Genomic DNA, 27,889 nt, shown 5'->3' on the forward strand with positions numbered 1-27,889 from the left:
AATCTGCATCTTCTCACCCCCAACTGCCCAATCTTAAAGAGAACGAGGACACTCTTTGGCGACATTAACTCTTCAATAGTACTCTTGATACCACTCCCCAGGTTCTTGTTCCATTAACTGCTTCCTCTATCTTTATTTTTAGTATGTCTCTTTTTGCAAAGTCTACATATATTTACTTCAAAATCTACATATTATATATCATTGAATTTAAGATGCCATCCGCCCTAGAACTCACTTTTTAAATGTTCTGAGATAATTTTAGCATAGTTTTTTTTTGCATACCCTTCACCACCTAGCTTTCCTTCATGCTAGTATCTTCCATAAGCACAGAGAAATTATTAAAATTAAGAAATAAACCTTGGTACTGTACTATTAAACAACAGAGCGCATTTCAGATTTCACCAATTTTTCCACCAATATCCCCACTGTTGAGAATCCAATACAAGATCTCATTATTGCAGATAGTTGTCATAGCTCCTTAATCTTCTTCAATGTGACAGTTCCTGTCTTTCCTTATCTTTCATGACCTTGATACCTCTCTGAAGACATTTACTCTGCAGAATGTCTCTCAACCTGGGTTTGTCTGAGTTTTCTCATGATATATCTGATGTTACATATTACTGGAAAGGATACCACAGAGATGTTCTGCCCATTTCAGTGCACCATATCTAGGGGCACATGACATCGATATGCATCACTGGGACATATGCATGGATCACTGACCATTTGGCTAAACTTGTGTCTGCCAAAACCCTCTACTACAAAACCACCATTCTTCCTTTTGTAATTACCAAATACTTGGGGGTGAGTTACTTTGAGAACATGCAAACTTTCTGCTTCTGCTGAAAGTTTTGCCAATAATTTTAGCATGCATGAATGGATATTCAGCTATCATTATTACGCTATTCTAATGTTGATTTCCTACTCCCCTCATTTCTTCTACATGTATTTATTGCAATTCTGTAAGGAAGAACTGTCACTTCTCTCCCACTTTTGTTTATTCAGTTATTTATAATCAGTATGAACTCACAGATATTTTATTGTTTGGGTTATAATCCACACTACTGTTTTTGTTGTTCAAGTTATTTCAACTCTGTGCACTTTGTTTAGTTCCTGTGTCCTTTCACTACATCTCTATCCTTTGGAGTACTTCCTTAATATCTGGCACCATAATACATGCTCCCTCATCCTGTATTTTCCCTACACCAGTTCTGGAATTAACCAGTTCTCCAAAGAGCCTTGGTTCTTTTAATTGCAGAATGGTATTCAGAAGAGAGGTGTGCTTACTCCTACACATGAATCACTATTTTTAGCTTCCCTAAAGAACAAAACAAGAAAATGTATCTACATATACTAACTCATGTGTATGCACATATCTTTTGTATCTGTACAGATATTTTAAAGGACTGTATTATGAGGCGCCTGGCTGGCTCAGTTGGTGGAACGTGAGGAACTCTTGATCTTGGGGTTGTGAGTTTGAGTCCCACACTGGGTGTAGAGATTACTTAAAAAGAAAATCTTAAAAAAGTAAAATAAAGGACTGTTTTATGTATCACTAAAAAGAGGAAAAGTTGCTAATTAAACTATGATATACCATCAATTCTAAGTCCTTACTAGATGTTAACATGGGAAAAAATATGTACCTTAAAATCAAAATAGAATCTATGTGCTCAGATCATTCATCTCCTGAAAATCTATTCAACCTATACACAAACTTTAAGGTCCCCTTTTATTATTGTTCTATTCTGTTGTTGCCACTTGTTCTCACTTCTCTACTCAAAAATAATTTCAACAGCATTCACACTAAACACAAATTAAGATCCAAGTCCTCATGCTGACATGTATGTCTCTATATCTTCACTATATGGCCCCTCGTTAAATGGTAGGTATGTCTTTGTGACAGAGTATTTAGGAAGCAGAACTGGAAAATCTAGAAATAAGAAATGATAAAATATGGACAAATATTTCTTTCAGTTGACTTTATCGTACTGTCATTTTATTTTAGGTGTATCAACTGTAAATAGCCCAAAGCTGTTCCCTCCTCTTTACCTGCCTTTTGTTAGATGGAGTTTTCTAGATATACTATCTGTTTCAATGTGTAGAAGCTATACATTTTGTATTTCTATTCTCCTAGTAATTACCCTTAATACATTCTTCTCTCTCTGTCCCCATCTCATATGCAGATCTTTTCCATATTTCTTTTGTATTTTTTTAAATGTTTACTTATTTAAGAGAGAGAGAGAGCACGTGTGCAAGCAGGAGGGAGAAGGGCAGAGTGAGAGGGAGAGAGAGCCCCAAGCAGGCTCCATGCTGTCAGTGCAGAGCCCAACACATGGCTCAATCTCATAAACGGGGAGATCATGACCTGAGCCAAAATCAAGAGTCAGATGCTTAGCTGACTGATATGCCCAGGCACCCCTCTTTCTCTTTTTTAGTCTTTTTGAAGTTCATTTATTTTGAGAGAGAGAGAGAGAGAGAGAGAGAGAGGCAGGCCATGCACACTAGCAGGGGAGGGGCAGAGAAAGAAGGAGAGGATCCCAAGCAGGGTCCAAGCTATCAGCATGAAGCCCAATGCGGGGCTTGAACTCACAAACTGTGAGATCATGACCTGACCTGAAACCAAGAGTTGAACCTTAACCTACTGAGCCACCTTCTTTCTCTTTTTTAAACAGACCTTATTCAGACTTAAAAGCATGTCATTGTTTCCTTTGCCAACCAATGGTCTTGAATCATAGTTCTTGCATTTATTCTTCTGCTTCCTGGGGAGAGTATAATTTTTAATAATTCTTTCAAGGAGGATTTCTTGCTGGTCAATTTTGTCTTTGAATATTTGAAATGTTTTTATGTTTTGGCTTTACATTTAGATGATAAGGCAGCTAGCAGAACTTAAAAAAGTTTCTGTCTTGGAATATTTGTCAATTTTTTATTTGTCCTTCGTGTATGTTCTGAAAGTTCAAATCCTGTTCAAAACTCAGTCTTTCTTACATTCTGGGAAATGATTTTGCATTATTTCTTTAGAAAGGTCCCAAACATAGGGGAAACCGCAAGAGACTCTTAAATACAAAGAACTGAGGGTTGCTGGAGGGGGGTGGGTGGATGGGTTAAATGAGTGATGGGTATTAAGGAGGGCACTTGTTGGGATGAGCACTGGGTTTATTACAGAAGCAATTTATCACTAAATTCTACTCCTGAAATCATTATTACACTATATGTTAACTAACTTAGATTTAAATAAAATTTAAAAATTAAAAAAAAAAAAAAGAATAAAATAGAATAAAAAGGTCCCCACATGAGGAGCACCGGGGTGATTCAGTTGGTTAAGCATCCTGACTCTTGGTTTCAGCTCAGGTCATGATCTCGTGGTCATGGGATTGAGCCCCTACACTGGGGATTCTCTCTCTGCCCCTTCCCTGCTCACACTCTCTCTCTTAAAATAAATAAATAAACTTAAAAAAAAATTTTTTTTAAGAGGTCCCTTCAATTGTCTCCATCTGAAAATATTATTAGACATACTTAGAACTGATGGCTCGGTCTCTATATTTAAACTTTTTTTTATCCACACTTCATTTTGCCTTTTACACTATATCTGGGAAAATTTCTCCACTTGATCTTCCAGAAACTAGGACACCTTTTCTACATATTTACTAATTCTAAATTCTACCAAGTAAGGTTTTTAGTTGATTTTTATGGATATAGTATCTTCTTGCATCTCTCTCATGTTACACTTACTCAAAAATTCTGTCTGTTCTATTAACGGTTTCTTCAAGTTCTTTGTTTTATGGAGCTTAGCGTCCTCCTTTCATTTTGTATCTGAAATTACGTTAGACTGTTGTTGGATATTACATCTACTTGCACGGCCTGCTTCTGGGAGGATATCTGGCAACTAAGTGTATTAGCTAGCCTACAATAAAATATCAAAGGGAGAATGGAGTAAGGAATCCTAACAGACTGCTGGGCAGGATAAGCCCATAGTTAAGTTTTCCAGGTTAAGTGCTCCCTATCCTTCCCCTTTGTGTTTCCATGACCTTAGAGCACAAAGCTTCTCTTCAATTTTAGAACCCACAGCTAGTTACCACTACCATCTGGAACAGACACTTCTGACATTCCCTTGCTGGCCCAGAGCCTTTAGTCCTAGGCTTATACACTATTGACATGTTTCCACATGTACACGAGGAAATGTGTACATGAAAGGTTCCTAATAACACTCTTTATAATAGTAAGAAACTGAGCATCACCATTACTCAGTAGTAGATAGAAACATAAATAATGGCATATCAATATAATGGAGAACTACTGCTACCCACATTAAAAATAGAATGCTTAGGAAACAAAGTAAAAAACGAATACATTTAAATGAAAGTAAAATTAGCAAAAACTAAAATTACATCATTTTAGAATACATTCAAGTATTAGAAAGTATTAACAAAGGAATGTCGTCAAATCACAGGACAGGGTTTATCCTTTAGAAAGGATGAACAGGGTCTTGTGAAGTAGTTAACAATGTTTTATTTTAACCTGGGTGTTGGTACACTTGTGTGTTACCCTTTTAAGTGTATGCTTGTTTTACAGGTTCTTTTGAAAGCATGACACATTTCACCATAAAACAATAGGAAAGATTACAGTAGATGCTCAGGTTGTAACCCTGAAACAAACAACCATATTGTCTCAGCTATTGTATTTAACAGCTATAAAATATTTTACCTGGTTGACATACATTATTTTAAACATTCCCATAAAATTGGGTAAAAACGCACCAAGTAATGTAAAAGTCTTAGGGTCTCAACAGAACATAACTCAGAAACAGGTTTATTTTGTCTCATTTAGAACAAAGAATGGTGGTTTTAAGATCCTTCATTATTAGTTTCCTAGGGCTGCCATAACAAAATACCACAGACTAGGTGGCTTAAACAACAAAAATTAATTTTCTCATTGTTCTGGAGACTGAAAGTCCAAGATCAAGATGTCAGCATGGCTGGTTTCTGGTGAGAGCTCTCTTCCTGGTTTGCAGGATGACCACCTTTTTCACTGTCCTTACATGCCAGACCGAGTGAGCTTTCTGGTGTCTCTTCTTAAAAGGGCACCAATCCTACTGGATTGGGGGCCCCACCCTTATGACTTCATTCAACCTTAGTTACTTCCTTAGAGACCCCATCTCCAAATACAGCCACACTGGGGAATTAGGGCTTCAACTATGAATTTTGAGAAGACACATTCAGTCCATAACACCTTCCTAACTCCAGACCTTCAATATTTCTTAGATTACCAACATACTGGACATGCAAACAGCTGACTCACTCCAAGGATTCACGATTTCCCTGAATAAGAAATGTATGTACTCAGGCCACAACTAAAGAGGAAGAAGCTCAGAAGAAATACATTCCCCCAGGAAAGAAAGACAGGGGCCAAGTCCCATGAGAGAGAGGAATGAGCACTGAAGTAAACTTCAGTCACTCTTTTGTACTAGAGGCTGCACGGTTTTATAAGAAACCTAATTAAGTTCCCAATTGCCTTAAGGATACACAAGAAATAGGAATGGACTAAAAAAGAGTATCTCATTTCTAGGATTTCTGTATTTCATTACAGTTGTGAGCTATAAAATTCATTTTTCTGTAATCAGGATTGTAGGCTAGCCTACAAAACACCTTAAACCATAAAGTAGCTGAATGCATATATGATGCCATGGATTGATTTTAGGTAAATCACTTTAGCCTCTTTGAATTTCTTCACCTGTCAACCATAAGCTAAATGAACTCTCATGATCTTGTGTGGAAGTCTATAAATAATGTCACGTTCTTCATGTGAATGTGTATGAATGTTTATAAAATGCCTATAGAAAAAATGCTTTTTGACATAAAAAAAAAAAACAAAACAAATCTATCAATGGAAGAGAATTTAAGAAATACATTGTAATCAACTAACCTTCTTCTGTTGCGTGCAGGTGTGTTGCATCGTTCCCCTGAGAAGTGATGTTGGCTTGATCGAACTGAAGGGGGCTGCCTATTTGATGTCATCTCCCATGGTCGCATTGGTGGTGAGGGAGCTGGTGATGCTGATGTATAATCAAAGACTGAATGAGAGAGGCGCTGTCTCTTGGGACTCGGACTATCTTCACTCTGCCAATGCAACAAAATCAATCAACTTAATGAGACCTTTTAAGGATTTTGCATTACTATATATGCACAGGCGTTTAAACATATTTACCTTAAAGAGTAAAGGAGGGGAAAAATATGCTGTCAACCCAAATTAAATATCTTTAAAGAAAAAAGAGGCTGAATAGGGGAAGGGAGATACACAGTAAGTATCAAATGGAAAGTAAAATCTGTTTCTTAAAAGTCATCACAAAACTCATGGACATTTAAGATGAACAATAAGGTAATAAACAATTGTATGAAACTTGACCATTTATTTAAAATCCCAAACCAATTCCACTATGTTCCCCCATCAGTTAAGTTACATTTTTAGAGATCAATTCTCATCTGTGAGATCAGCTGAGGAGGGGGAATAATTTTAGTAGGCCCTTGACTTGATTCTAAATAACACCCTTCTGCTTCTTTATTCCCACTATTTAAGGTCATTACATTTTCTTTAATAAGGGTTAGAGGAATAAAATAACATTTTTATGAAACAGATAAAGAGTCAACTGATCTAGATCATTAGTTCTTAACGAGAACATTACAGCATTTTGAGGAAGACACAGAGTTTCAGGTAAATCGTGGGAGTGGTGAATAATTCAAAACCTGTACCTGTTACACATTGAGTTTTCAAGGATCACAGCATCACTAGCTATAAAATTGGTATGGATCTCTTAGTTGAATTAGTAACTCTCTAGGATTCTCCATAGAATTTTCCCATCCAGTCTCACAGAAACTATCAAAATTTCAAGTTAACCAATGTCTGGCTAACCAATGTCTATCTATTTTCTAAGAGAACCTCTCTTATCTCAAATCTACTCCTTCAAGTTCTAATTATTTGGTCATTAGAGCACTTCTGGGTGCAAAATAATTGGTGCCTGCTGCCAGCACAAAAAAAATCGGATTAGCAAAAGAGTATATGGGGCTACAACACTACAACATTAGATTTAAAGAGATAAACAAGAATTAACTAAACTGATAAAAATAAAGCAAATTCCTAAATGGTTACTTTTGATCATTCCACATTATTAAGCAGAGGTGTTCCAAAAACGATGTCACTGTCTTTCTATATTTAAAAATATTATAATTCAGGATGCCTGGGTGGCTCAGTCAGTTAAGTATCTGACTCTTGATTTCGTCTCAGGTCATGATTTCACTGTGAGATTGAGCCCTGCATCAGGCTCTGTGCTGACAGTGCGAAGCCTGCTTGGAATTCTCTCTCTGCCCTTCTCTGGCTCGTGTGCAGATTCTCTCTCTTTCTCTCTCTCAAAATAAATAAACTTTAAAAAGGATAATTCAAATTTATCATTATAATTAAAATAGTAAATAGTTTTCAGAACCATAAAGAAACACCTTATTTTCTCCCTAGATTTAATGGTGCTTGCTATTAAAAGTATGTTTGTTTTTACCTTTTGATTTTAAGAAGAAAATCAGTTATGTTCTGATAACCCTAAAACTTCAAAAATACCAATGAAATGTAGATATTTTGATTAAAACAAAGCAGAATGATCAATACCTGGCAAAGTCATACATTAACTACACAGAAGCACTAGAAATAAGTGATCTCCGGTTGGTCAACCAAATTTGACCTAATTTTTTTAAACTACCAAACGCTAGTAACCAATCACAATCTTCAGTTTTCATATATGTATCTTATACTGCGAAGCTTAATGCAAGCTATGATAGGGACTTTGAATTCTAAAAAGTCACTGCCCAAAATGGAGGGGAATGGTACAAACCCACAAAAACAAACTGCAAATGCATTGTTTTTAAGAGACAAGGTGACTGGGAAAGTTCCCTATCTCTTCTGTGTGCTGTGATAGATTCACATTAGTGAAAAAGAGGAGACAAAGAATAGGAAGTGGAGAGAAGTGAGCTATTCATTAGTACTACGGTAATAACTCTTCCTATTTTACTCAAAGTAATAGAAAACCAAAATGGATATTTAAAGACAGGGAAGTATTAAGAAGTTAGTTTACTACATATATACAACATGGTTTCATCACATTCCTCATCAATTTTAGTACTCTAAGGAACTCCAAAAATATCCTCAGTTTCCAGAAAAGGGAAGTAGGAATAACCTACAAAGAAACAAGAATTAGATTAGCATTCCCTCAGAAAACAAAAGATGCTAAAAATGCTGAGGGAAAATATTGAACCTAGAATTTTATACTCCAACCTAACTACTAATCTACTGTGAAGGCAAAAGGAAAGACTTGCCAGATATATAAAGGTTCAAAGCTGCTTCTCACACATCTTTCAAAAAATTTTACTTGATTGATTTTATGTGTGCATACATGTGTGTGCTGTCTTTTATTTGCGGTCACAGACACACACAGAGGATCCAATGAACAGTAATAGTAACTCAGAAGTGCAATGAAAAGACATCTCAGGACTGAAAAGTAACTATTCCAATTAGAACAAGCTAGAGGACTCCAAGAAATATACTCTAAATAATATGAGTTCAAAAACAGTACGACTGAGAACTTGGAAGTTCTTACAAAACTTAAGCACATGGTTATTCTGTCATAGGAAGTATAAAAGGTAACCAGGGGTGCCTGGGTGGCTCAATTGGTTAAGCACTGGACTTCGGCTAAAGTCATGATCTCACGGCTCCTGGGTTTGAGCCCCGCATGGGACTCTGCTGACAGCTCAGAGCCTGGAGTCTGCTGGGGATACTGTGTCTCCCTCTCTCTCTGCCCCCTCCCCTGCCCATGCTCTGTCTCTCAAAAATAAAAAATAAACGTTAAAAATTTTTTTTCTGAAAGGTAACCAGAGTCTAGAAAAAACAAAGATGAAAACAAATCCACTATCATTTTGTCACCTAAAGCATCCCTGGAGTAGAACAGGTAGAAGATTATATCTTCTCCTCCATGGGCCAACATGCTACTTAGTCCTGAAATGACTGTAATAGACAGATACTCCTAACACTATGGAGACTGTTCACTGGTTTTCAATTTTATAATCAACCTAGACAAGGCGTGAAAGATCACCATTGTAGTTACAGAAAAAAATATGTAAGTACTGTAAACTTTGGTAAATTAAGTATAAAGACTTGTTTTGACAAAAGCATGGACTAAATGTAAAAATCCTAATAGAAACATCTAGAAATAATGGCTTAAATACAACAAAAATATTTTTTAAGTTTATTTATATTGAGAGAGATCGAGAAATCGAGAGAGAGCAAATGTGAAAGCGGGGAGGGGTAGCAGAGAGAGAGAGAGACAGAGAGAGAGACAGAGAGAGAGGGAGAGAGAATCCCAAGCAGGTCCATGCTGTCAGCGCAGACCCAGACGCAAGGCTCGAACCCATGAACTGAACCGTGAGATCATGACTGGAGCAAAATCAAGAGTCAGATGCTTAACCAGACTGAGCCACCCAGGTGTCCCAACAAAAATAGTTTTTAAATGTAACAATGAACTCAGAAAAAAAGGGAAACTACCAAGGACCAGAAACTAAGGGGAAAACCAAAAACCAGATTTGGTTTATCTTGGGGTGGGACACAGAAGCTATGGCCTTATCACTCACTGAACCCTGCAAAGAGCCAAAGTTTCCCAAGTACTATACTTGCAATAAAAGGGAAGACTAGTGGGGCGCCTGGGTGGCTCAGTCGGTTTTGAGTCTGACTTCGGCTCAGGTCATGATCTCATGGTTTGTGGGTTCAAGCCCCATGTCGGGCTCGGTGCTGACAGCTTGGAGCCTGGAGCGAGCTTCAGATTGTGTGTCTCCCTTTCTCTCTGCCCTTCCCTCGCTCATGCTCTCTTTCTCTCAAAAATAAATAAACATTTAAAAAAGGGCGGGGGGGAGACTAGAAAAAGCCCACTGGCATGGAGAATCAATAAGAAAACAGATCTACTCTGGACTGGACTGGAAATTGAAGAAGAGATTTATCCCCTGAGAATTCAAACCACAGGTTAGCTCCTCAACACCAAGTTTAGGGTTCAATTTTTTTTTTATTACCCACAGAGGTTGCCTATGAGCCTCTAAGCTTAGAAATTAATATAGAAACTGGTCCAGAATTATGCTGCTACAAATTCTCTTGGCAGAGGTGAATGCACAGCAGAATCTGGAGGAATACTCCCCTGACCTTGGACAGTGGTTCTTCTACTTCTGCAAGTGTCAGCAACACCAGATTGTTCGGCCTGCTCTTCAGTCTCTGATTAAGAAATTTTGGATCAGGGCCCAAGAATCTTCATTCGTAACACAATCTTGGGTGATGGTTGCTACTGCTGGTGTGGGACTACACTTTGAAAACTACCAAAACAAGTTAAGGGACTCTCTTAGCAAAAGTCCCGAAGGATAGACTCACCATAAAAGAGAAATTTACTTTTTCAATTTTCAGTGGAAGAATTTCCCTTTTTTCCTTGTTGACTCTGTGCCAGTGGGCTGACTTTAGAAAGTTCCAGAAATTGATTCAAATGAGGCACAAGTACTGTCCGTTTTGGTACAGAATACTGGTGCAGATTTAGGGATCAAGGGAGGCAAGAGAGGGAAGAAAGGAAGAACAACAAAAGAAATCTAGCTTGCTAGCTTTTATACTTGGTATTAAACATCTGATAAAATGAATTACACCACTATTAATACCAAATCACCTTAAAAATTTTCTAAGTATTTATTTTTGACAGAGAGAAAGAAACGGAACACAAGTGGGGGAAGGGAAGAGAGAGAGGGAATCTGAAGCAGGCTCCAGGCTCAGAGCTGTCAACACAGAGCCCAACGTGGGGCTCAAAATCATGAACCACGAGATCATAAGTTGAGCTGAAGTAGGATGCTTAACAGACTGAGCCACCCAGGTGTCCCAACACCAAATCATCTTTATAACCAAAATATCATCATTAGAAGTGAAAACAACCCTGGAGACATAAAAATGCATTGCATGATTCCAAAAGCAAGTCTAAAGTCATTAAAATCAAAATGTTATGGTAAAAGAAATATGTACACACATGCAACACATATGCATGTATATATATACATATATAAAATACATATTCTTATATATCTTATATATTTATATATAATTATGTAAAAAGAAATGTTATCTAATAAAATTAAATTTATACATCTCAATCAGCAAGTCTTGGAGATAAAGCGAGATCCTGTGGAGACCAACTTTTCCCAAAGTGGAAACAGATTCCAAGTTGTAGATAAAAACTGGAAACTGAAATGGCCTCTGACTTCAGCTACCAGTAGTGAGCCTCATGGACCTCCTTCTCAAAGTAGCAAGGTGGCAACTGGGAGGGGCCAGATAGGTGGGGGTAAAATTACACAATAATATGGTCCTTTCCCTCCACTTATCATTCAAGACTATTCTTCATCTCTTACAAATAAGCACAGCATGACTTAGAGTCCCCATTTCAGAAATGCCCGGGTGGCTCAATTGGTTAAGTGTCCAACTCTTGATTTCGGCTCAGGTCATAACCTCATGGATCGGGAGTTCATGGAGCCTGCTTGGGATTCTCTGTCTCTGCTCTCTGCCCCTCCCTCTCTTGCAAAAATAAACTTAAAAAAAAAAAAAAAGAAAAGAAAAGAATCCCTAATTCTCTTTTTAAACTCCCAGACTTTCTCTACTTGCCTTAACTATCTTTGGCAAAAGATAAAATTTCTCATTTCACAATTAAGAAATAAACGCTAAATTTAAATGGCCCAGAGTAAACACTGAATTCCATTCATTTTACATTTTTTTTTTAATGTTTATTTATTTTTGAGAGAGAGAGAGCATGTGAGTAGGGGAGGGACAGAGAGAGAGGGAGACACAGAACCCCAAGCAGGCTCCAGGCTCTGAGCTGTCACCACAAAGCCCGGTGCAGGGGCTCAAACTCACAAGCTGTGAGATCATGACCTGAGCCGAAGTCAGATGCTTAACCCGACTGAGCCACCCAGGCACCCCTGAATTCCATTCATTTTAATAGATGTGGAAGTACTTAAACTAAAACACTCCATATAAAGCAATTTGGTAATAAAGAATAACCATCAAGACAAGACTCTTGTTTTGTTTTTGCAAAGGAAGGATATAAGCAAGGAAAAGCAGGAAATTAACAATTCATATTTGAATAACACAATATGGCTTAAGAAAAGATCTCTAAATATTCTCATTTAATTTTCTACAATCTGAAGTCTTTGTTTAAACTACATCCAGATTAATGTGTTTCTATTAGTCAAGATGAACCAAAGACAACTGAATGATTACACTGCCCTTGAACTACGCAATGTATAGTCCTGTTTCACATAATTCACATTGGACTTCAATGTATAGCTCTGCTATTCCTCAGCTCAAAATATTTCAGAATAAAATCTAAACTCATAACCACACTACCAGTACATCTTCCTGGGATGTTATCTTATTTGTAGCTACAGAGGGGAAAGAGGCTTTGAATACTGTATTTTCAAAAGCATACATCAAAAAAAAAAAAAAAAAAAATCAGAACTTTTGCTTTTTGATATTGTTCAAGTTAGTGTATTTTCATGAAATATGTGCAGTGAGTGCTTAGAAAGGGATTCTAGTCATACAGCATTGCAGTCCTATCATAATGAGTAGAATTCAATATTGTGTGAAAATGATGTTACTACCACTGGCCATAACTGCTAGTCCAGGAGTGGCTTCCTGGGTTTAGGGAGGCCTGAATGGCTAATTTTTTAAGAATATATTGATGACTTTATGTTCTATTTTTTTTCTTAATGTTTAATCACACAAAACATCATTCATTGGTTCACAAAAACATTACCTTGATGGTGTAATTTGTTTTCAAATGTTAGTTCCACCAAAGCACTCGATTTTATGTATCATGAATCTGACTGTAATAATTTTAAGCTGTAAACACAAATCAATGGTTAAAATAAAAAATCTGAAGCATAAGTATGAAACCAATGAAAACAGAGAAGATAATAAGAACAATTTGAAATCAAGGGATCCCTCTGAGATAACCAGGTAGAGCTGTTCTGCAGACAGCTCAAGTCCAGAGACTAGAAATTTAAGGAGTTTTTGGTATACAGATAGATGGTAGGTTAATGAAGGTACAGACATGGACAAAATTTCCCCAAACAACTTATACAGTGAAAAGAAGGTCCAATATTGAACTCTAAAAAATATTTCATGCTGAGTAGTTCATGAGACAGTGGATGGAGTGTGGTGATAGAAGGCTCAGTGAAATGGAGCAAGGATTCAACTAAAAGGTCAAGCAAGATGGGGACTGAAAAACATCCACTGTGTTTAACAACAAGGAGCTCAGTGACATGGAGTTATTTCTTTGTAATAGGATTTAGCATCTATTATGGCATATTGCCCCTTACAACAATTTTCAAAAAAGGTTTTTTCCCTCTGTCTTTTCTTTGAAAATCTTTCTTATGAATTTAGAATAACTCTATAAGGTTTCTAAAATCATTAAAATTCTAATATTTTGGCTGGAATTTTTACTGTCTATAAATTTGTTGGAGAAGAGATTTTTTTTTACAATAATTAGTCTTCTCTTTCAGAAACCTAGTCTATTTCTCTGTGTATCAATCATGAAAATTTCAATCACCTAATTAACTTTTGTAAATTTACAAAATAAAGTATCAGACAGCTATCATTAGGATACATGCATACACCCTTGAAACCAAGGGGTGTGCTAGACATGAAATCTAAGTTCCCTACAATGCATCTGTTTTATGAAAGCACGCTATCTACAATCACAATCAATGGATTGATTGATGGCACAGAAACTTAATTTTAAAACTGTAAGGGGCTGAGAGAGACAAGAGGGAGTTTTGGGGGAGATGAAAGTGTTCTATTGTCTTGTTTGAGATGGTGGTTCCACATCTGTATGCATTCATCCAAAGTCACAGACTTGTACACCAAAAGGGTGAATTTTACTGTATGTTAATTATACCTTAATTTTAAATTTCTAAAACTATAGGGAGTACCTTTGATTCTAATGTTAAATATAGACTAATTTTTATAGAGATGCAAATATGCCCACACATGTACGTTTCTTCTGTAAGAAAACTCAGACTGACAAATATACAAAGCCATCATTTTCACAGAAATTAAAATATCAACTCAATATACACTGGGAAAGGGATACAAGAATATTCATGGCAACACTACTTACATAACAGTAAAAAACTGTTTTACATAACAGTAAAAAACTGTAAACTACTGGAAATGTCGATCAAAAAGAGAGGGAATAAACTACAGCATATTCATATAAATGAAACACTAAAAGAAAAATGAATCAACTACATACATGGCTACAAGCATCATTATGGATGAATCTCAAAATGACAAAATACAAAGTATGATAACATTTATATTAAGTTCAGAAAATAAACAGTATAGTGATACTGTTTAAAGGATACTGCATGTGATGAAACCACACAGAGAAGCAAAGGGATACGAAACACAAAACTCAAGAGTTTTACCCAAGGCACAAGTATCAGACAGCAGGTAGATAGATGGAAGGTCATATGAAGACCTCGAAAGTATAGGGAATGGCTGACTTCTTAAGATGCATGGTGGGTTTTTTTTCTAACTATACATGTGTCTGCTTTATACATTGTAACTTTCATATATGAATTATTTCATAATTTTAAAAATTAAAAGAGCATGCAAAATTTGAAAGATTTTGACTAAAACAAGCAAGTAAAAAAGGAGCAAAACACAAAAGTTTTTAATAAACAAGGACAGTGACAAAACTGCTAAAGAGTGGAGATGAAAAACAAATATAGCCCAAAACAGGATGAGATGTTTCTTAAAAGACAACTGGTGGTTGGAAACAAAGACCCAGGGGAATATCAAACACTTCTATGTCCTCTATGACCATCCCACTTACTAGATACATACTCAATCCCCATGTATGGAGTAGGAAAAATCAACAGTTCTTTTTTACTCCCACACAAGGCTGCAGGGAAAATGATGTCCTCCAAAAAGAGACTAGTTTCAGCTAAGATAAGGATACTTTAAGAAAAAAATGTAAGAGGTAGGTGAGTCTGTTTAAAATGGAGTGTTCCAAAGGGAAGGAAAAGTAAAAAAGCTAGGAGGGAAGGAACTTGGGGGAAAGCCAAGAAAACATAACACATTAAAAGAATAACTCTGAGAATAAGAAATGGGGAGATTTCTCCTTTTCACATGGAAACTAAATATTCTAGGGTTGAGAAAAGCAAAACTGGAACAAGAAATCACACCCAATTTTATTATCAGAATTAGTTGAAGGTCTCTGACAGTATCTCAAAGGGGATATGAGAAGGATTTACTTTGCTTCATGCAGAACAATGGTAGGCCAAAAAGTGGGCAGAGTTCCCTGGGAGCCAAGTATACTGAGGGCCTTGTTTTAAAGTTAGAAAAAAGATTTAAGTTTAGAGATATAAATAAAAATTTAACAATAATATCTTTCACCTTTCTGCAACACTCAAATGGAACTGGCTCTTTTTTGTTTCATTTTTAAAACGTGTTTAAATTTACTCCATTTGCCAGCAACTCCTTGAGTTTAAAGTTAATACTAACTTAATGCCTAGAGACACAAAGAAGTCTAGAAAACAAATTAAGTGTCATATAATTGTTTAGTGGTGGCATTAGGGAAGGTACTAAGTCAATTTCTTCCTTAGCTATACTGGTTTGCTACTAAATATCAAGCTACTGCAGACCAACTGTATCAAGAACAGTAGTCAATATGCCATTTAATTCAATACAGATAGCTATGTCTCTTAACATACTGTGTTGTGTTTACAGAAATACTTGTTGATTTCTACAGGTGGTATTGCTGTAGTAGAGACAAGAAATAGCAAAAGGTGAATTTAAGTCTCTGCTCTGCCAATAACTAGCTATGTAACAGGGCATCTCAGAGTTTTTCTGAGCCTATTTCTTCATCTAGAAAATCATCCACGACTGGTGTGTTGTTAGGAGGATTAAAAACAAAGGAGACAATACATGCAAAGCAGAGAACCTGGCACAAATTCCAAGGAATATCAGATTGCAGAGCCCTGGATCACCTACAAAGCTATTCTCAGAAATTTCATATCTTCAATTTAATGTATCACACAAGCATTTCTCTTTCAGAACTAGTCCTAAGCTCCAACCTACCACTTCCACACAAACAGAAAAATGGCTCTATCCAAAATCCAAGTTTTGATTAGCGATTCTCACTACCTCAGATTTATATACACATATACAAATACATACCTTGGCCCACAACCCTAAAACGCAGAAGCAATTCTACAACTAATTTCCATTTGGTAATAAAAATACTGACTTCCATTATAAAACATGCTTCTCTAGCAGTAATGGATTGGAAATTTAGTAGCCAGTAATTTATTTGAGCACATCCTAGCAATCTTGTCAATAAACTAATGATAGTCCTTGCCTTAATTTATTTTCATTTTACATATAACAAAAATTTTAATCATATTTTATCCACAGGTTCAAAAGTGATAGAAGGTACGGAAACATGTTTTCTTTCTGAAATTTACATCACTATCAAACTCTAGGCAATAAACAAATAAGTAGTAATGGCTTTAAAAAATATCTTGCATGCTTCCATTTTTCCATTCCTACACAATTTCACATATCTGTAATATCTTCTATTTTCCTATAGAATGTGGCCTATTAGCACAAGTGATTGATACCAAAAGATTAAAAAAAAAAAAAAAAAGAATATTAAGTGGTCAAACAATAAACAGCAGCTCAAGAGAAGACAAACATTCTTCAGAAAAGCTGGCTAAGTTATATTGAAGAAGGCCTCTAAGAAGAATACTTATTCCCACATACAATAGAAAATAAGAAGAAGATATTGAGAATTTTGTTTCAAGCCTTCCTAAAAACAACCTAAAATGTATCGGTGACTTTCAGCCCTATGTAGGGAAAGGGTAAATATATAAGAACCTGGAAGAAAGCTTTGAAGTGAGCATCCTCTTGAACGGTAGTATTCTGATCACTTGGGAGGAGAGGGAACAGGCTCTGAAGTTTCACCCTTTCACAAATCACCTTGTTAGGATGGCCAGGTAGAGGTGCTGAATTGGCCCCGGGAGATATCTGGGAAAAAGAGGGAGAAGAAAAGGATAGTTCATGGCTAGCCGCACCAATGTGGAGAATCATGTCTATGAAGGACAGTCTGGGTTTTCTAAATATTTGTGTTAGCAGAGATTGGAAAGAAATTAAAAATTAATCTTAAACATCAAAACAAATATAAGGATGGCAAAGGTTGCCTCTGGCAATGGATCTCTCTTAAAAAAAAACTTTTTTAAAAGGCAAAACAGCACTGTTCAAAAATGCAAAACCTTTCCTGTGTTTCCCGTATAACACCTATTAATAGCTTTTCTCTTGGTATTGATTCTAAAACCCTAAAGGACAGATAAGACTTCATGTTAAGAAAACCTGACATAAAATCATGTATCTTAAGTATAGAAAGATTAGTGTCCATCTGGACTAAGACTAATATTTTTTCATTCTATTTTTTAATTAACCTCCTATATGATCATGCAAAGAAGACGAGAGATTTCAGAACACTTGCAGCAAAACTTCTATAGTGACCATAGGTATACAAAAGAAGAGTCTGCAGACACCTCAGCTCTATTCAACACAAACCTAGCAACCTTCCTAAGAATAAAGGATATGATCACAAGACCCAAAGCAAATGACTGCATGTTTTAAACGCTTGGCTTGATTGTAGGTTAATTCCCTTCATCATATGTAAATATGCTCAAATCTGCAGCATTTTTAACTGTGGACATCATGAGCATCACTTGTTCCACTGTGCTGTGGAGTGAACCACCTTTGGAAGTTAAGGTTTGTGAATGTGCTTATCCCTACATTGAAGAAGACCATGTGCTTCAGACCACGTGTCTGGTTTTCAGTTTCACTGCCTCATTCTTCCCTTACATATAAATGTCTATTCTGTGACAGGCACTAAACCAAGAAGATACACATGGTTTCCTACCTCCAAAAAGTATATGCTATGAAAAAGAAACAAAAGCAAATCACCGTACAATATACAGAGTATCATCTTTCTATGATACTGCTAGGCACTGGGTGCTACGGAGAGGTAACTGGCAAAAGACAGCAGTGTTGTCAAGAAAATGCAGAATGTTCAGTATGGCTAGCCAGTACAGAAGTAACCAGAGAGGAAGGCAGAGACAGAGCATGAAGTAGCATGCTAATTATATTAATAATACTTCTATAATAACCTTCCTTAGCCCATTTTTTGTTCTGGTTTGCTATAAGCCTGGTAAACAGATAACCAGGCCTGTTCGTAAGAATAAAAGTGCTTCCAAACACCTTCCTAGGAGTAAAAGTGTATCACTTGAAGGCACTAACTTTACAATTCACTACTGCTACTGCTGCTGCTACTACTACTACTACCACTACTACTACTAAAATGTTTTGACATGAGCTAAAACTTGTCTCCGCACCACAAACATGAATGTGCCAATACTCTTTACCACTATGATGAGGTATGAAGTGCTGAATCAAGGAATATTTATGACTGCCTCCCCAAGTCAAGAGTTGTTAGGAAAGAAGATAAAACATGGATCCCACCCTCAAGGAGCTTACTGCAGTTAAAAAAAAAAAAAAAGGATGCAAAGCAGCCAACTATAGGATAATGTATTAAATGCAATACGGGCAAAAATTAGAATAGAGGTAGGAGCCTTGAGTTTATCTGAAGACATATAAAAGATTTCATAGAAAGAAGTGTATTTCACATTCCTGACTCCTCAATCTAAGGATTTCACCACTTTAAAGACATTCTCTTCTCAAAACAGTCTGTTCCTTTAAGTTTCATATTCTTTTTGCAATCTTCTTAAGCTTATAGTTTGCAAGGTACCTTTGAAGAGTGTTTTAATAAGCTCACTTGCCTTCAACTGTCATCCCTAAAGCAGTCTGCATGAGTAGCACTCTTATAGACTGCTAGTACAAGTAGCTAGCTTGGTCAACAGAAATCAGAGGGTCAGGTTTCCTCTCCTTAATTCTCTGTTTCTTTGAAAACTTAAGATTTCAGTCCTATACAAGTATAAAACCAACCAACCAACCAAACAAGAAACTGGCCAACCCTGACCCTTGTGGTCATAAGTAAATAATTTTCAAGCATATTCCTCTTCTACCTATGACAATTTTCTTTGGTCAGAAGCTCCATGCCTATAAAGAGGGAGAACAAACAATATAATGGAGAAAAGGTATATTCAAATGCTGTAGTTTATATAGATCCAGGACCAAATAAGATGGGCATGAAACCAGGTGCACCCATTGGATAAGATAAAATCACACACAATTATTTTGTATGTCCACGTGAGGCAGAATTCTTAAGAAGGAAGGCCTCCAAGATTCCCACCTCTGGTACACATCTCCTGTACAATCCATTACTCCATGGTGTGTAGGCAGGACTGTAAATAGTGTGGATTTCATTTCCATGGTTAGGTTAAATTATATAATCTAATGATATGAACCCCTTCACAGAAGTGAAGGGATTTTCAAGTGAATTAAGATCCCAAGTCAGTTGATTTTAAATCAATCAAGGCAGGCCGGAGTTAGAGAAAGCTCTTAAAAGAAGAACTCTTCAAAAGAGATTCTCCTCCAAACCTGCAGACAACTGCTATGTTGCCAGAAGGCATATGAAGAGGGCAATGTGGCAGACAGGAGGGCACCCTCTAGGAGCTGAATCGTTCACCAGTTGACTGCTAACAAGAAAATGGGGGGACTTCAGTCCTACAATTACAAGAGCCGTACTGAACCAACAGCCACTGAGCTTCGGAGAGGATATCAAACCTCTGATGACATCATGGCACCAGCCAAGTAAGACTCTGAACAGAGGGCCCTGCAGCTAACCCATGATTCCTGACCCATGTACACCATGAGATAATAGATTTGTGTTTTAAACTACTAAATGTGAGGTAATTTGTTATATACAATAGAAAACTAACATGACATATATGTGTCAAATTGAAAAGTGTTGTATACCTGAAGAAAGTTTCTTGTCCAGAATTTTAGCTGTATTAATTTGATGAAAGATACAAATTACGACATTTTTTTTTTAATCTAAGCAATATAGCAGTTTTTAAAACTTCAATCTGGTAATAGCTAACTTCATGCTAGGAACTGAACTGGGGCTCTCTGATCTTTACACACTGCAAGTTAGGGTTAACCGACTTGCTTAAAGCCGCAGAGCCATAATTTGAAGCTAAGTCTATCTGGCTCTAAAGTTCATGCTCAATCCACTAAAACACCTTGTAATTTAAGGATTTTAAAAGTAACATCGTCTTTATAATCTAATTAGTAAAAAACTATTTCATAAAGTCTATTTAAAGTTATTTTAAGTATTCAAAAAGTAAATGTTTCCTTGTAAATTGTTTCTGACGTAACCTTCCACTACTTCCCTATACCTTCCTCATTCAAAATTACTTACGGTGTACTGTATCTGGAAGCAGATACAATTCTGTTTTTCTCTAGTCTGGCAACTGTTGAACATTACAAAGATACAGTAACTCAATCTTCTCTCAGGATGCAACCTATGTTTAAAAAGTCCTGCCAAGAAAACATCCCTGAGACCTGATTAATCTGCAACTCCCTATACTTCTCATCTTTAATGTTTGTTTACATGTAACTATATAACTAATTTACCCAGCATAACTAAGAAAGCACCTGTTTCAGAAAAGTCACAGAAAACAGTTTAACCTTTTAAGCACTAATACAACACTATTTTAGGCCATCTTGTTTAATGTGGCCTTTCCCTGTGGGATAATATAACCCACAATTTAACATCTGTCTTGAACGGTGTAATTGTTATCAGTTATGATGCTAAAGATAACATAGGACTTAGGTCCAGATATTGTCCCATAACTTGCTTCTTCCAAAATCACCTCTGATGACAGCTTCCTTCTTCATTCATTTACATTTTTCTTATAAAGGTGTGGTAGAGGATATTCAGGTACAGGACTTCTAGGCCAGCATTAAAATAATCTACTTTCTTCAAAATAAATTGCTCAAAGGCCCAAATAGTCTTCTCCAAAACAGCTACATTACTCTCCAGAAAAAAAACAAAACAAAACAAAACAAAACTGTTCATTGTTACTAACAGCATACCACCTGGTCAAAAGGACTCAAATCACAGCCTAATAGAAGAAGAAGAAAAAAACCAAAACAAACAATAAAAAGTCAAGTGCTTAATGTTGACCCCACCAAGTCTTTTACTCCTTCCTCTAAGTCCAAGACTGGATACCTTAAAAATGAAAAAGTCGAATCCAAGTTATCTAAAAATCCACATATTCTCACAGCTGCCATGATGGCAAATGTTAATATCCTGGAAAGTAATCAGGTAGATTTTATCAACTATTTGAACAGTCTGAATCAGTAATCTTTCATCTGATAAATTCCCAGGTTATAATCTAAAATATGGGAATACCCCAAAATATGGGAAAAACCACATGCATACACATGTTCATCACAGTACAGCAACAATTTAAAAGGGAACTAGAAGTAACCTAAATGTTTAACAAATAAGTATTTGCTAAATAAAATAATGGTCTATATGCTTGCTGGTCTATTACACAGACTTTAGACCATTCAAGGACTGCTACTACCTACTGAGGGAAAGATCACTGCTATTTAGCACTGAAGCAATCTCTCTTTTTTTTTTTTTTAATGTTTGTTTATGGGGTTGGGGGGAGAGCAAGCGAGCGAGCAAGGGCAGGAGCAGGGGAGCGAGCAGGGGAGCGGCAGAGAGAGAGGGAGAGAAAAAATCCCAAGCAGGCTCCACACTGTGTGTCAATGCAGAGTCATGCTGGGCTTGTTCTCACATTCTCATGAGATCATGACCTCAGCTGAAATGGAGTTGGATGCTTAACTGACTGAGGCACCCAGGCACCCCTGGGGCAATCATTTTTTAAAACTATTATTTTTATTCTTGAGTTAAGGCAAACAACAAACTGGGTTCATGTCTTTCTGGGAGCACAACAGAACCAGGGTTACTGAAAATAGCTGAAAGGCTCCACCATTCTTTCCCTACCCCCACAGTCCCATAAGTTACTCGGAAGAGGGTGGATGTACATGCAACTAAGGAGGTCTCTAACCATTACATCTTTTGAGAAGGCGTTCATAAAGGTTAGGGAAAATAAGAGTTACATTTTTTTTTGGAGCTACATATTATTTTAAATAAAAGTTCTTTTCTGGGGTGTCTGGTGTCTCAGTCGGTTAAGCATCTGACTCTTGGTCTAGATTATCAGGTCATGATCTCACAGTTTGTGAGTTCGAGCCCTGTATCAGGCTCTGTGATGACAGTGCAGAACCTGCTTGGGATATTCTCTCCCTCTCTTTCTCCCCTTCCCCACTCACGTGAGTGTGTGCTCTCTCTAAATAAATAAATAAACTTTAAAAAAAAGTTATTTTCTTTTCCTTCCACATCCAGATTTGCCTGCCCAAGGATTATTCTCCCAGCAAGGAAGTACATCTAAAATAATTTTATTTAGGCTGGTAACCTCTTAGAGCACTGTTCTAAAGTGCCTCTTCAAGATTTCTAAGAATTACATAGATTTGGAAAGTATCCAGACCATGACCAGTCCAAATCAATACAAAAAATTTATGTATGTAAATACATAACTATTTGAAAAAAAGTGTGTATAGGATCACTGTAATTCTTAAATAAAATTCATAATTAATTCAAATATTTATAGCAGGCCTACTATGTGCTACATGCTGTGAATACATTGGGAAAAATTATTCTTGCCCTCCAAGACTCAGTCTAGTGAGGGGCAATTCAAGAGGAACTAAATAGGGCCCCTCTAACATAGAGTGAGAAGGTGCTGACATCCTTAAAAAAGGAACAAGATACAGGATGTGAGGAAAAACGAGACTGTGTAGATGGCCCCTCTTCCTCTTTTTGCTCAAATTCTCACTTGTTAATTTACTATACAGAGTTGAAGCATTTGCTTGATCTCCTCCAGACAAGGTAGTCACTTGAAGAATTTAACATTTGCTGAATGAAGTAGACCAAAACTACATTCAAATGTGTTTACAATCTTTATGCTCCCTCCAGAGAAAAATAAAACAAGCTATGAGTTAACCAAAGTAAAACAGAAGTGAAAACACAGGTCCGATATATGTAGTTAAAAGGAAAATAACCAAAACTATTTAGTAGACCCTGACACTACCCACAAACCAGCATAGTGAATTACAAACTGAAGGTGGCTAAACAAAGCTGGGACTGGGACAGCACAAACAGAAATAGATGTAACAGACTGGAAGTAGAAGACAAAGATAATCTTGACCAATGAACTTTCCATACAGACCAATCATTTGAGATTTTTGAGGATTTCTCACCCATACTTCCCACCACAACCTTGAAATAAAGTAAAAATGAGCACAAATAGTCTGGTAATGTAACTAAAAGGTTCATCCAAAGCTGTTGGCAGAGAGACAATAGACCCACACTCCACATTATGATGCTAACAGATTCAGTTATGTCTAATTATGCCATCTTATATCCACCTTCCTCAAAAGTCAGGTCGCTCTAGTAAATTCTGAACATTTACTCAGATTAATATTTGCAACCTTCAGTTCAGCGATAAAAACAGAATGAGTATATAAACCTCGACAAGTACAGAAACAGAAATTACCTTCTAGAATCACAGAAGATATCAGAGGTGGAGGGACCATAGCCAACGTTTAAATCCAACTTTCATATTTTACAGATGAGGCCCTGGGGCCCACATGGCCAGTTTGTGGCGAAATTTTTTTAACTATAGCCTCTAAAGTCTACCAAATCTCTTAGAGATAAGTCTTACAGAAAAATTAAAGAAATCAGCTTAAAACTGAACTCATGTAATGAAATGATTTAAGGTTTAGTATGCTTTCAAAAAGTGAAACATATTATGCCAATAAGTTTACAAACTAGCAAGAACTGGAGAAAGAAGAGTGTGTGAAGAGATACAATTCTCATTTAAAAATCCAGTTAGTAATTTCATATTCTGACCGCAAGTATGTCCCAATATATAAATTATATACAAATATATTTATTTATATTTATATATTATATACATTTTCATATATTTATAAAAAATAAAAAATATATATACAAAATTGGGTCTGTATTGTTACTTCTATATAAGTCCCATCTATTCGTATGGCCAGTGTTTTCCGAAGACAATTTTACTTTCATCCCAACTGTCCTTAGATTTTTATTAAGTTTTGATTATACAAAAACGGAGAATGGATTGTTTTTTAATTGGAGCCCAGTTACCAGGGCTGCTTCCTATTTAAAGGAATTGAAATATTAACAATAGTACCTGTAATCAAGGCCAAACAAGTTCCCAAAAGGCTTGCAATTTTAAAGTAACAAACCAATTGTGTTTGAGTTGCATACACTTAAATTTTCAAAGTGTGCCACGTAAGAGAAGGCAATTCATATGATGCCAGCAATGATATACGTTGAAGTGTTCACTTCTATTTATGGTGGAAGAATTAGCATACCCAACTTTTGTGGCACAAAGAAAAAGCTGTGTCTTTTACAAGTCCTACACAACGCAAACAAAAACTTTATTTTCTTTGGCCCTCGATAATTTGGAAAATTCCTGGTTCAAAACCAACCTCTCTCATTCTTCAGCCCTGAAAGAACTTCCATCCCCTGAGAACAAAACGCAGCCTGTCCAGAAACCCGCAGCGGCAGAAGGACGCGAAAGGACCCTTCCGAACGGGTTCCGCGTTCTCCTGGGTGACATCATTTCACCTGCGCCTCGGCAAAACGGGAGGGAGCGAGGCCATCTGCCAGGCGGCGGCGGGCCGGCGCTCCCGTTGGCTGCACCCACACCTCCTCGCCGCCGCCACGGGAACAAAGAGCGCCGGGCCGCCCGGCCGCGCCCGCCAAGCACCGGGCAACCACACCTCCTCCTGGTTGCCGGGAACGGCCCCGCAGGCTCCCTACGGCCTACGGCTCGGGCCCGGCCCGCCCTCACGCGGGAACCAACGGCCGGGCGGCCAGTACCTGCGAGGGGAAGCTCCGCCCTGCGGGGCTGCTCCCGCGGCTCCGCGCTGGGCCGCCGCCTCCTATTGTGACCGCTCGCCCAGCCAGCGGCCAGCTCGCCAGCTCCGCCGTCCCCGGGCCTCCTCACCCCCGGAACCCGGGATCCGACCAAGGCGCTGTCACGGCGCTTCCTTCCTCCCGGCACCATCACACGGGCCGCGCCAGGAAGCAGCTGCACGCTCGGAGCTGACAGAGTCGGCTAACGCCTCGGGGGCTCCATCCTCCCGGCCCCCGGGCCCTAATTCCCGGGGCCGCGACACCGTCCCGCCCGCCGCACCCCACCTCGGTGCTCACGAACACGGCGTGCCGCGCGCCGGCGCACTACCCTCCGCTGCGCGCGCAGGCGACGCCCCTCACCGCCAGGCCGCAGGATGCGCGAGCACGCGGCACTCCCACTTCTCTGGTTTGGGTCGCCGCCCTCCTCTCCACCCAGTCCCCTTACAGGAACGAACCTAGCGAGCCCAAAGCGCGAAACCGCCAGACGCTCCGCCCCTTTCCCCCAAGGCTCGACTCCGCGCGCCGAGCCCCCTTTGTTTCCACCCCGCGGGGGAGGGGGCGGGGCGGCACTGCGCGCGTCCGGGCGCGCGACTGGGACTAGTTCCGGCAACAGAGCCCGTCGCACGGCGTCCCTGCGCAGCCCGGCCCAGCCCGCATCTCTAGCCGCGCGCTCAGCAAGGCCCAAGCTACCGAACGCGACCCTGGGGTCGGCCCTGTCTCTCAAAACGTACACATCTTCTCACTCTACAGTATGGCTGCTGGTCCCTGCCTCCTCCCTCCTCCAGAACTGAGCAAACAGTAACTGACCTCACTCAATTCGAAATATGTATTCATGTGACCCGAGAAGTGGAATTTTTATTGATGCAAAAGGAGGTGATTAGACCAAGGTATCTCACAAAGAAGCAAGCAGGTTGGAAACTTTAAACCTGACAGTTATTCAGACGCTGCTAAGGATGGGAAATGAAGAGGTACAAAGACCACAGCCGACATGGTGCTTGTCCTGATCACCTTCAGGATCTAAAAGGGAAGAAATATATTCCATAAAAGCACAATAAATTCAAGAAAAGGACAGTCAAGTAGTATTGGAGGCGAGGAGGGCTGTCAAGGGGACATCATGCAAGAAGTGGTCTTTAAGCAGATAGGAATTAGATGATGCCTTCAAGGATGGTGATCACATTTTAGGGTAGTCCAATCAGTAAAAAAACAAAACAAAACAAAAAAAAAAAAAAAAAAAACAACCAAAAAAAACCCCAAAAAAACAAAACTCAGGTTCTAGTTCTTCTAGAGTTACCCTCCACCAGTCTCCTTCCTGCTCTGGGCCTCAGCTGCCTCTAGCAGAAAATTAAGGAATCAGACTAAACTGATGTTCCAGGATCCTCTGAATTTCTACCTATGATTAACACTATATGGTAATTATTTGTGTACATTTATCTCCCATGTCTGACTGAGCACTGGTTCTGTAATCCCATGGTCCAAACCTACAGCCTGAAATACAACAGCAAGTGCTTAGCAACTCTGAATTAAAGTTCCAGCAATAAATCACAAGCTTTTACAATTCCTGGACAAAGAGAAGCTAGAAGGATATAACAGGCTCCAATAAACACATCCCCTCCCGCAGCCCCATACCCCCATTATGTAGTCCTGTTACCTAGCTGACTCTTCCTCCCCAACACTGTCAGTCTTCCAAAGCAGGCAGTCTGGAAATGATTACATCCAAACTGTAAAGTTTTTTTTTTTTCTTCATTTCATAACAAGAGTCATAAATCCCATCCACACCTTTAGATGCATCCAATGCAATCTGTTCCTAACTTGTGAGTCACAATTCCCAGTCTACTGCTGTAGACTCATCTAGCATTACAGATCTTCCAGCAGAACCTCAGCTGCACAAGCTTCCTTACATAATCCAGACCCTCTTGAAACCACTTTTCTTGTATACCTGGATATTGGCTCTGTGATGATAGGAGGAAAAAAAGAAAAAAAATGGGAAACGGAAGGGAAATTACCATTTGAGAACTCTCTAATCTTAAAAGCCAGATTCCTCAAGTGCTAAATTCCAGCAGCAAAAATCAATTACAGTCCTCCAGGGTTTCCACCCTTTAAAGCTCCTGTGAATCCCCCTGGACCTCAGCCAATCCTTTGTGAGGCAAACTCCACAAGAAATCTTCTCATGGTTATGATCTTAGCTACCTGGGCCCCTAGGGCTTAACCCAAGAAGTCTGCCCAGATGTAAACAGTAATCCCACAAGTCAAGGTTGGATAGTTTGATATTTGTACTGTAACTTTTTCTCTAGTTTTCTTCACCAGAAAATCTAGTATCTTTCTAATAAACACCCAATCAGTGGGATAGGCTTTAAACTGGGCCACTTTTGACCTACTAATGTGGCAGGTGGTAAATTGTAAGAGAGCAACTGCTCAACCCCAGTCTTCCTAAAATTTTATTTGGTGTCTGTTCAAAAAGGTACAAAGCCTTCTTGGAAGGGTGTCCAATACAACTTTCTGTGATAGATATGGCCAATATCTGCACCATCCAAAAGAAGGCCACATGTGGCTACTGAGCACTCAAAATGAGGCTAGTGTATCTAATGAATCGATCAGAATCAGTTTAAATAGCCACATGTGGCTAGGGATAGCACAGCACTTGTAGACAAAGTAATTGATTGCAGCAAGAGCTTTTTGAGACTTCTGACTCCAAAATTGCTCTTTAAAATCAATTTTTACAACATAGGAAAAAACTGAATGACTGCTAAAAACTTCTTCCTGAAGTACTCAAGTAATTTAAGTCCCCTC

The 27,889-nt window shown here is 38.2% G+C and overlaps 1 protein-coding gene across 10 annotated transcripts in view; it reads right to left on the reverse strand.

The window, feature by feature from the left end:
• The window catches only part of RNF38 (ring finger protein 38), a 130,206-nt gene that overhangs the window by 24,502 nt on the left and 77,815 nt on the right, over positions 1-27,889 (reverse strand). For 2 of the 10 annotated variants that reach the window (XM_053908098.1, XM_053908097.1), the window contains 2 exons: positions 16,984-17,133; positions 5,920-6,113 (listed from right to left, as the gene is read on the reverse strand). In XM_053908098.1, the coding sequence (XP_053764073.1) occupies positions 5,920-6,113; positions 16,984-17,133 (344 nt within the window). Of the gene's footprint in view, positions 1-5,919; positions 6,114-16,983; positions 17,134-24,672; positions 24,821-25,066; positions 25,400-25,557; positions 25,582-27,889 lie in introns of those variants that run through there. The other 8 variants (XM_053908096.1, XM_053908101.1, XM_053908104.1 and 5 more) reach the window with 7 other exon arrangements.

The sequence above is a fragment of the Panthera pardus genome, unplaced genomic scaffold (genome assembly GCF_024362965.1).
Source record: "Panthera pardus isolate Hobbes unplaced genomic scaffold, ASM2436296v1 HiC_scaffold_20, whole genome shotgun sequence".
NCBI lineage: Eukaryota > Metazoa > Chordata > Mammalia > Carnivora > Felidae > Panthera > Panthera pardus.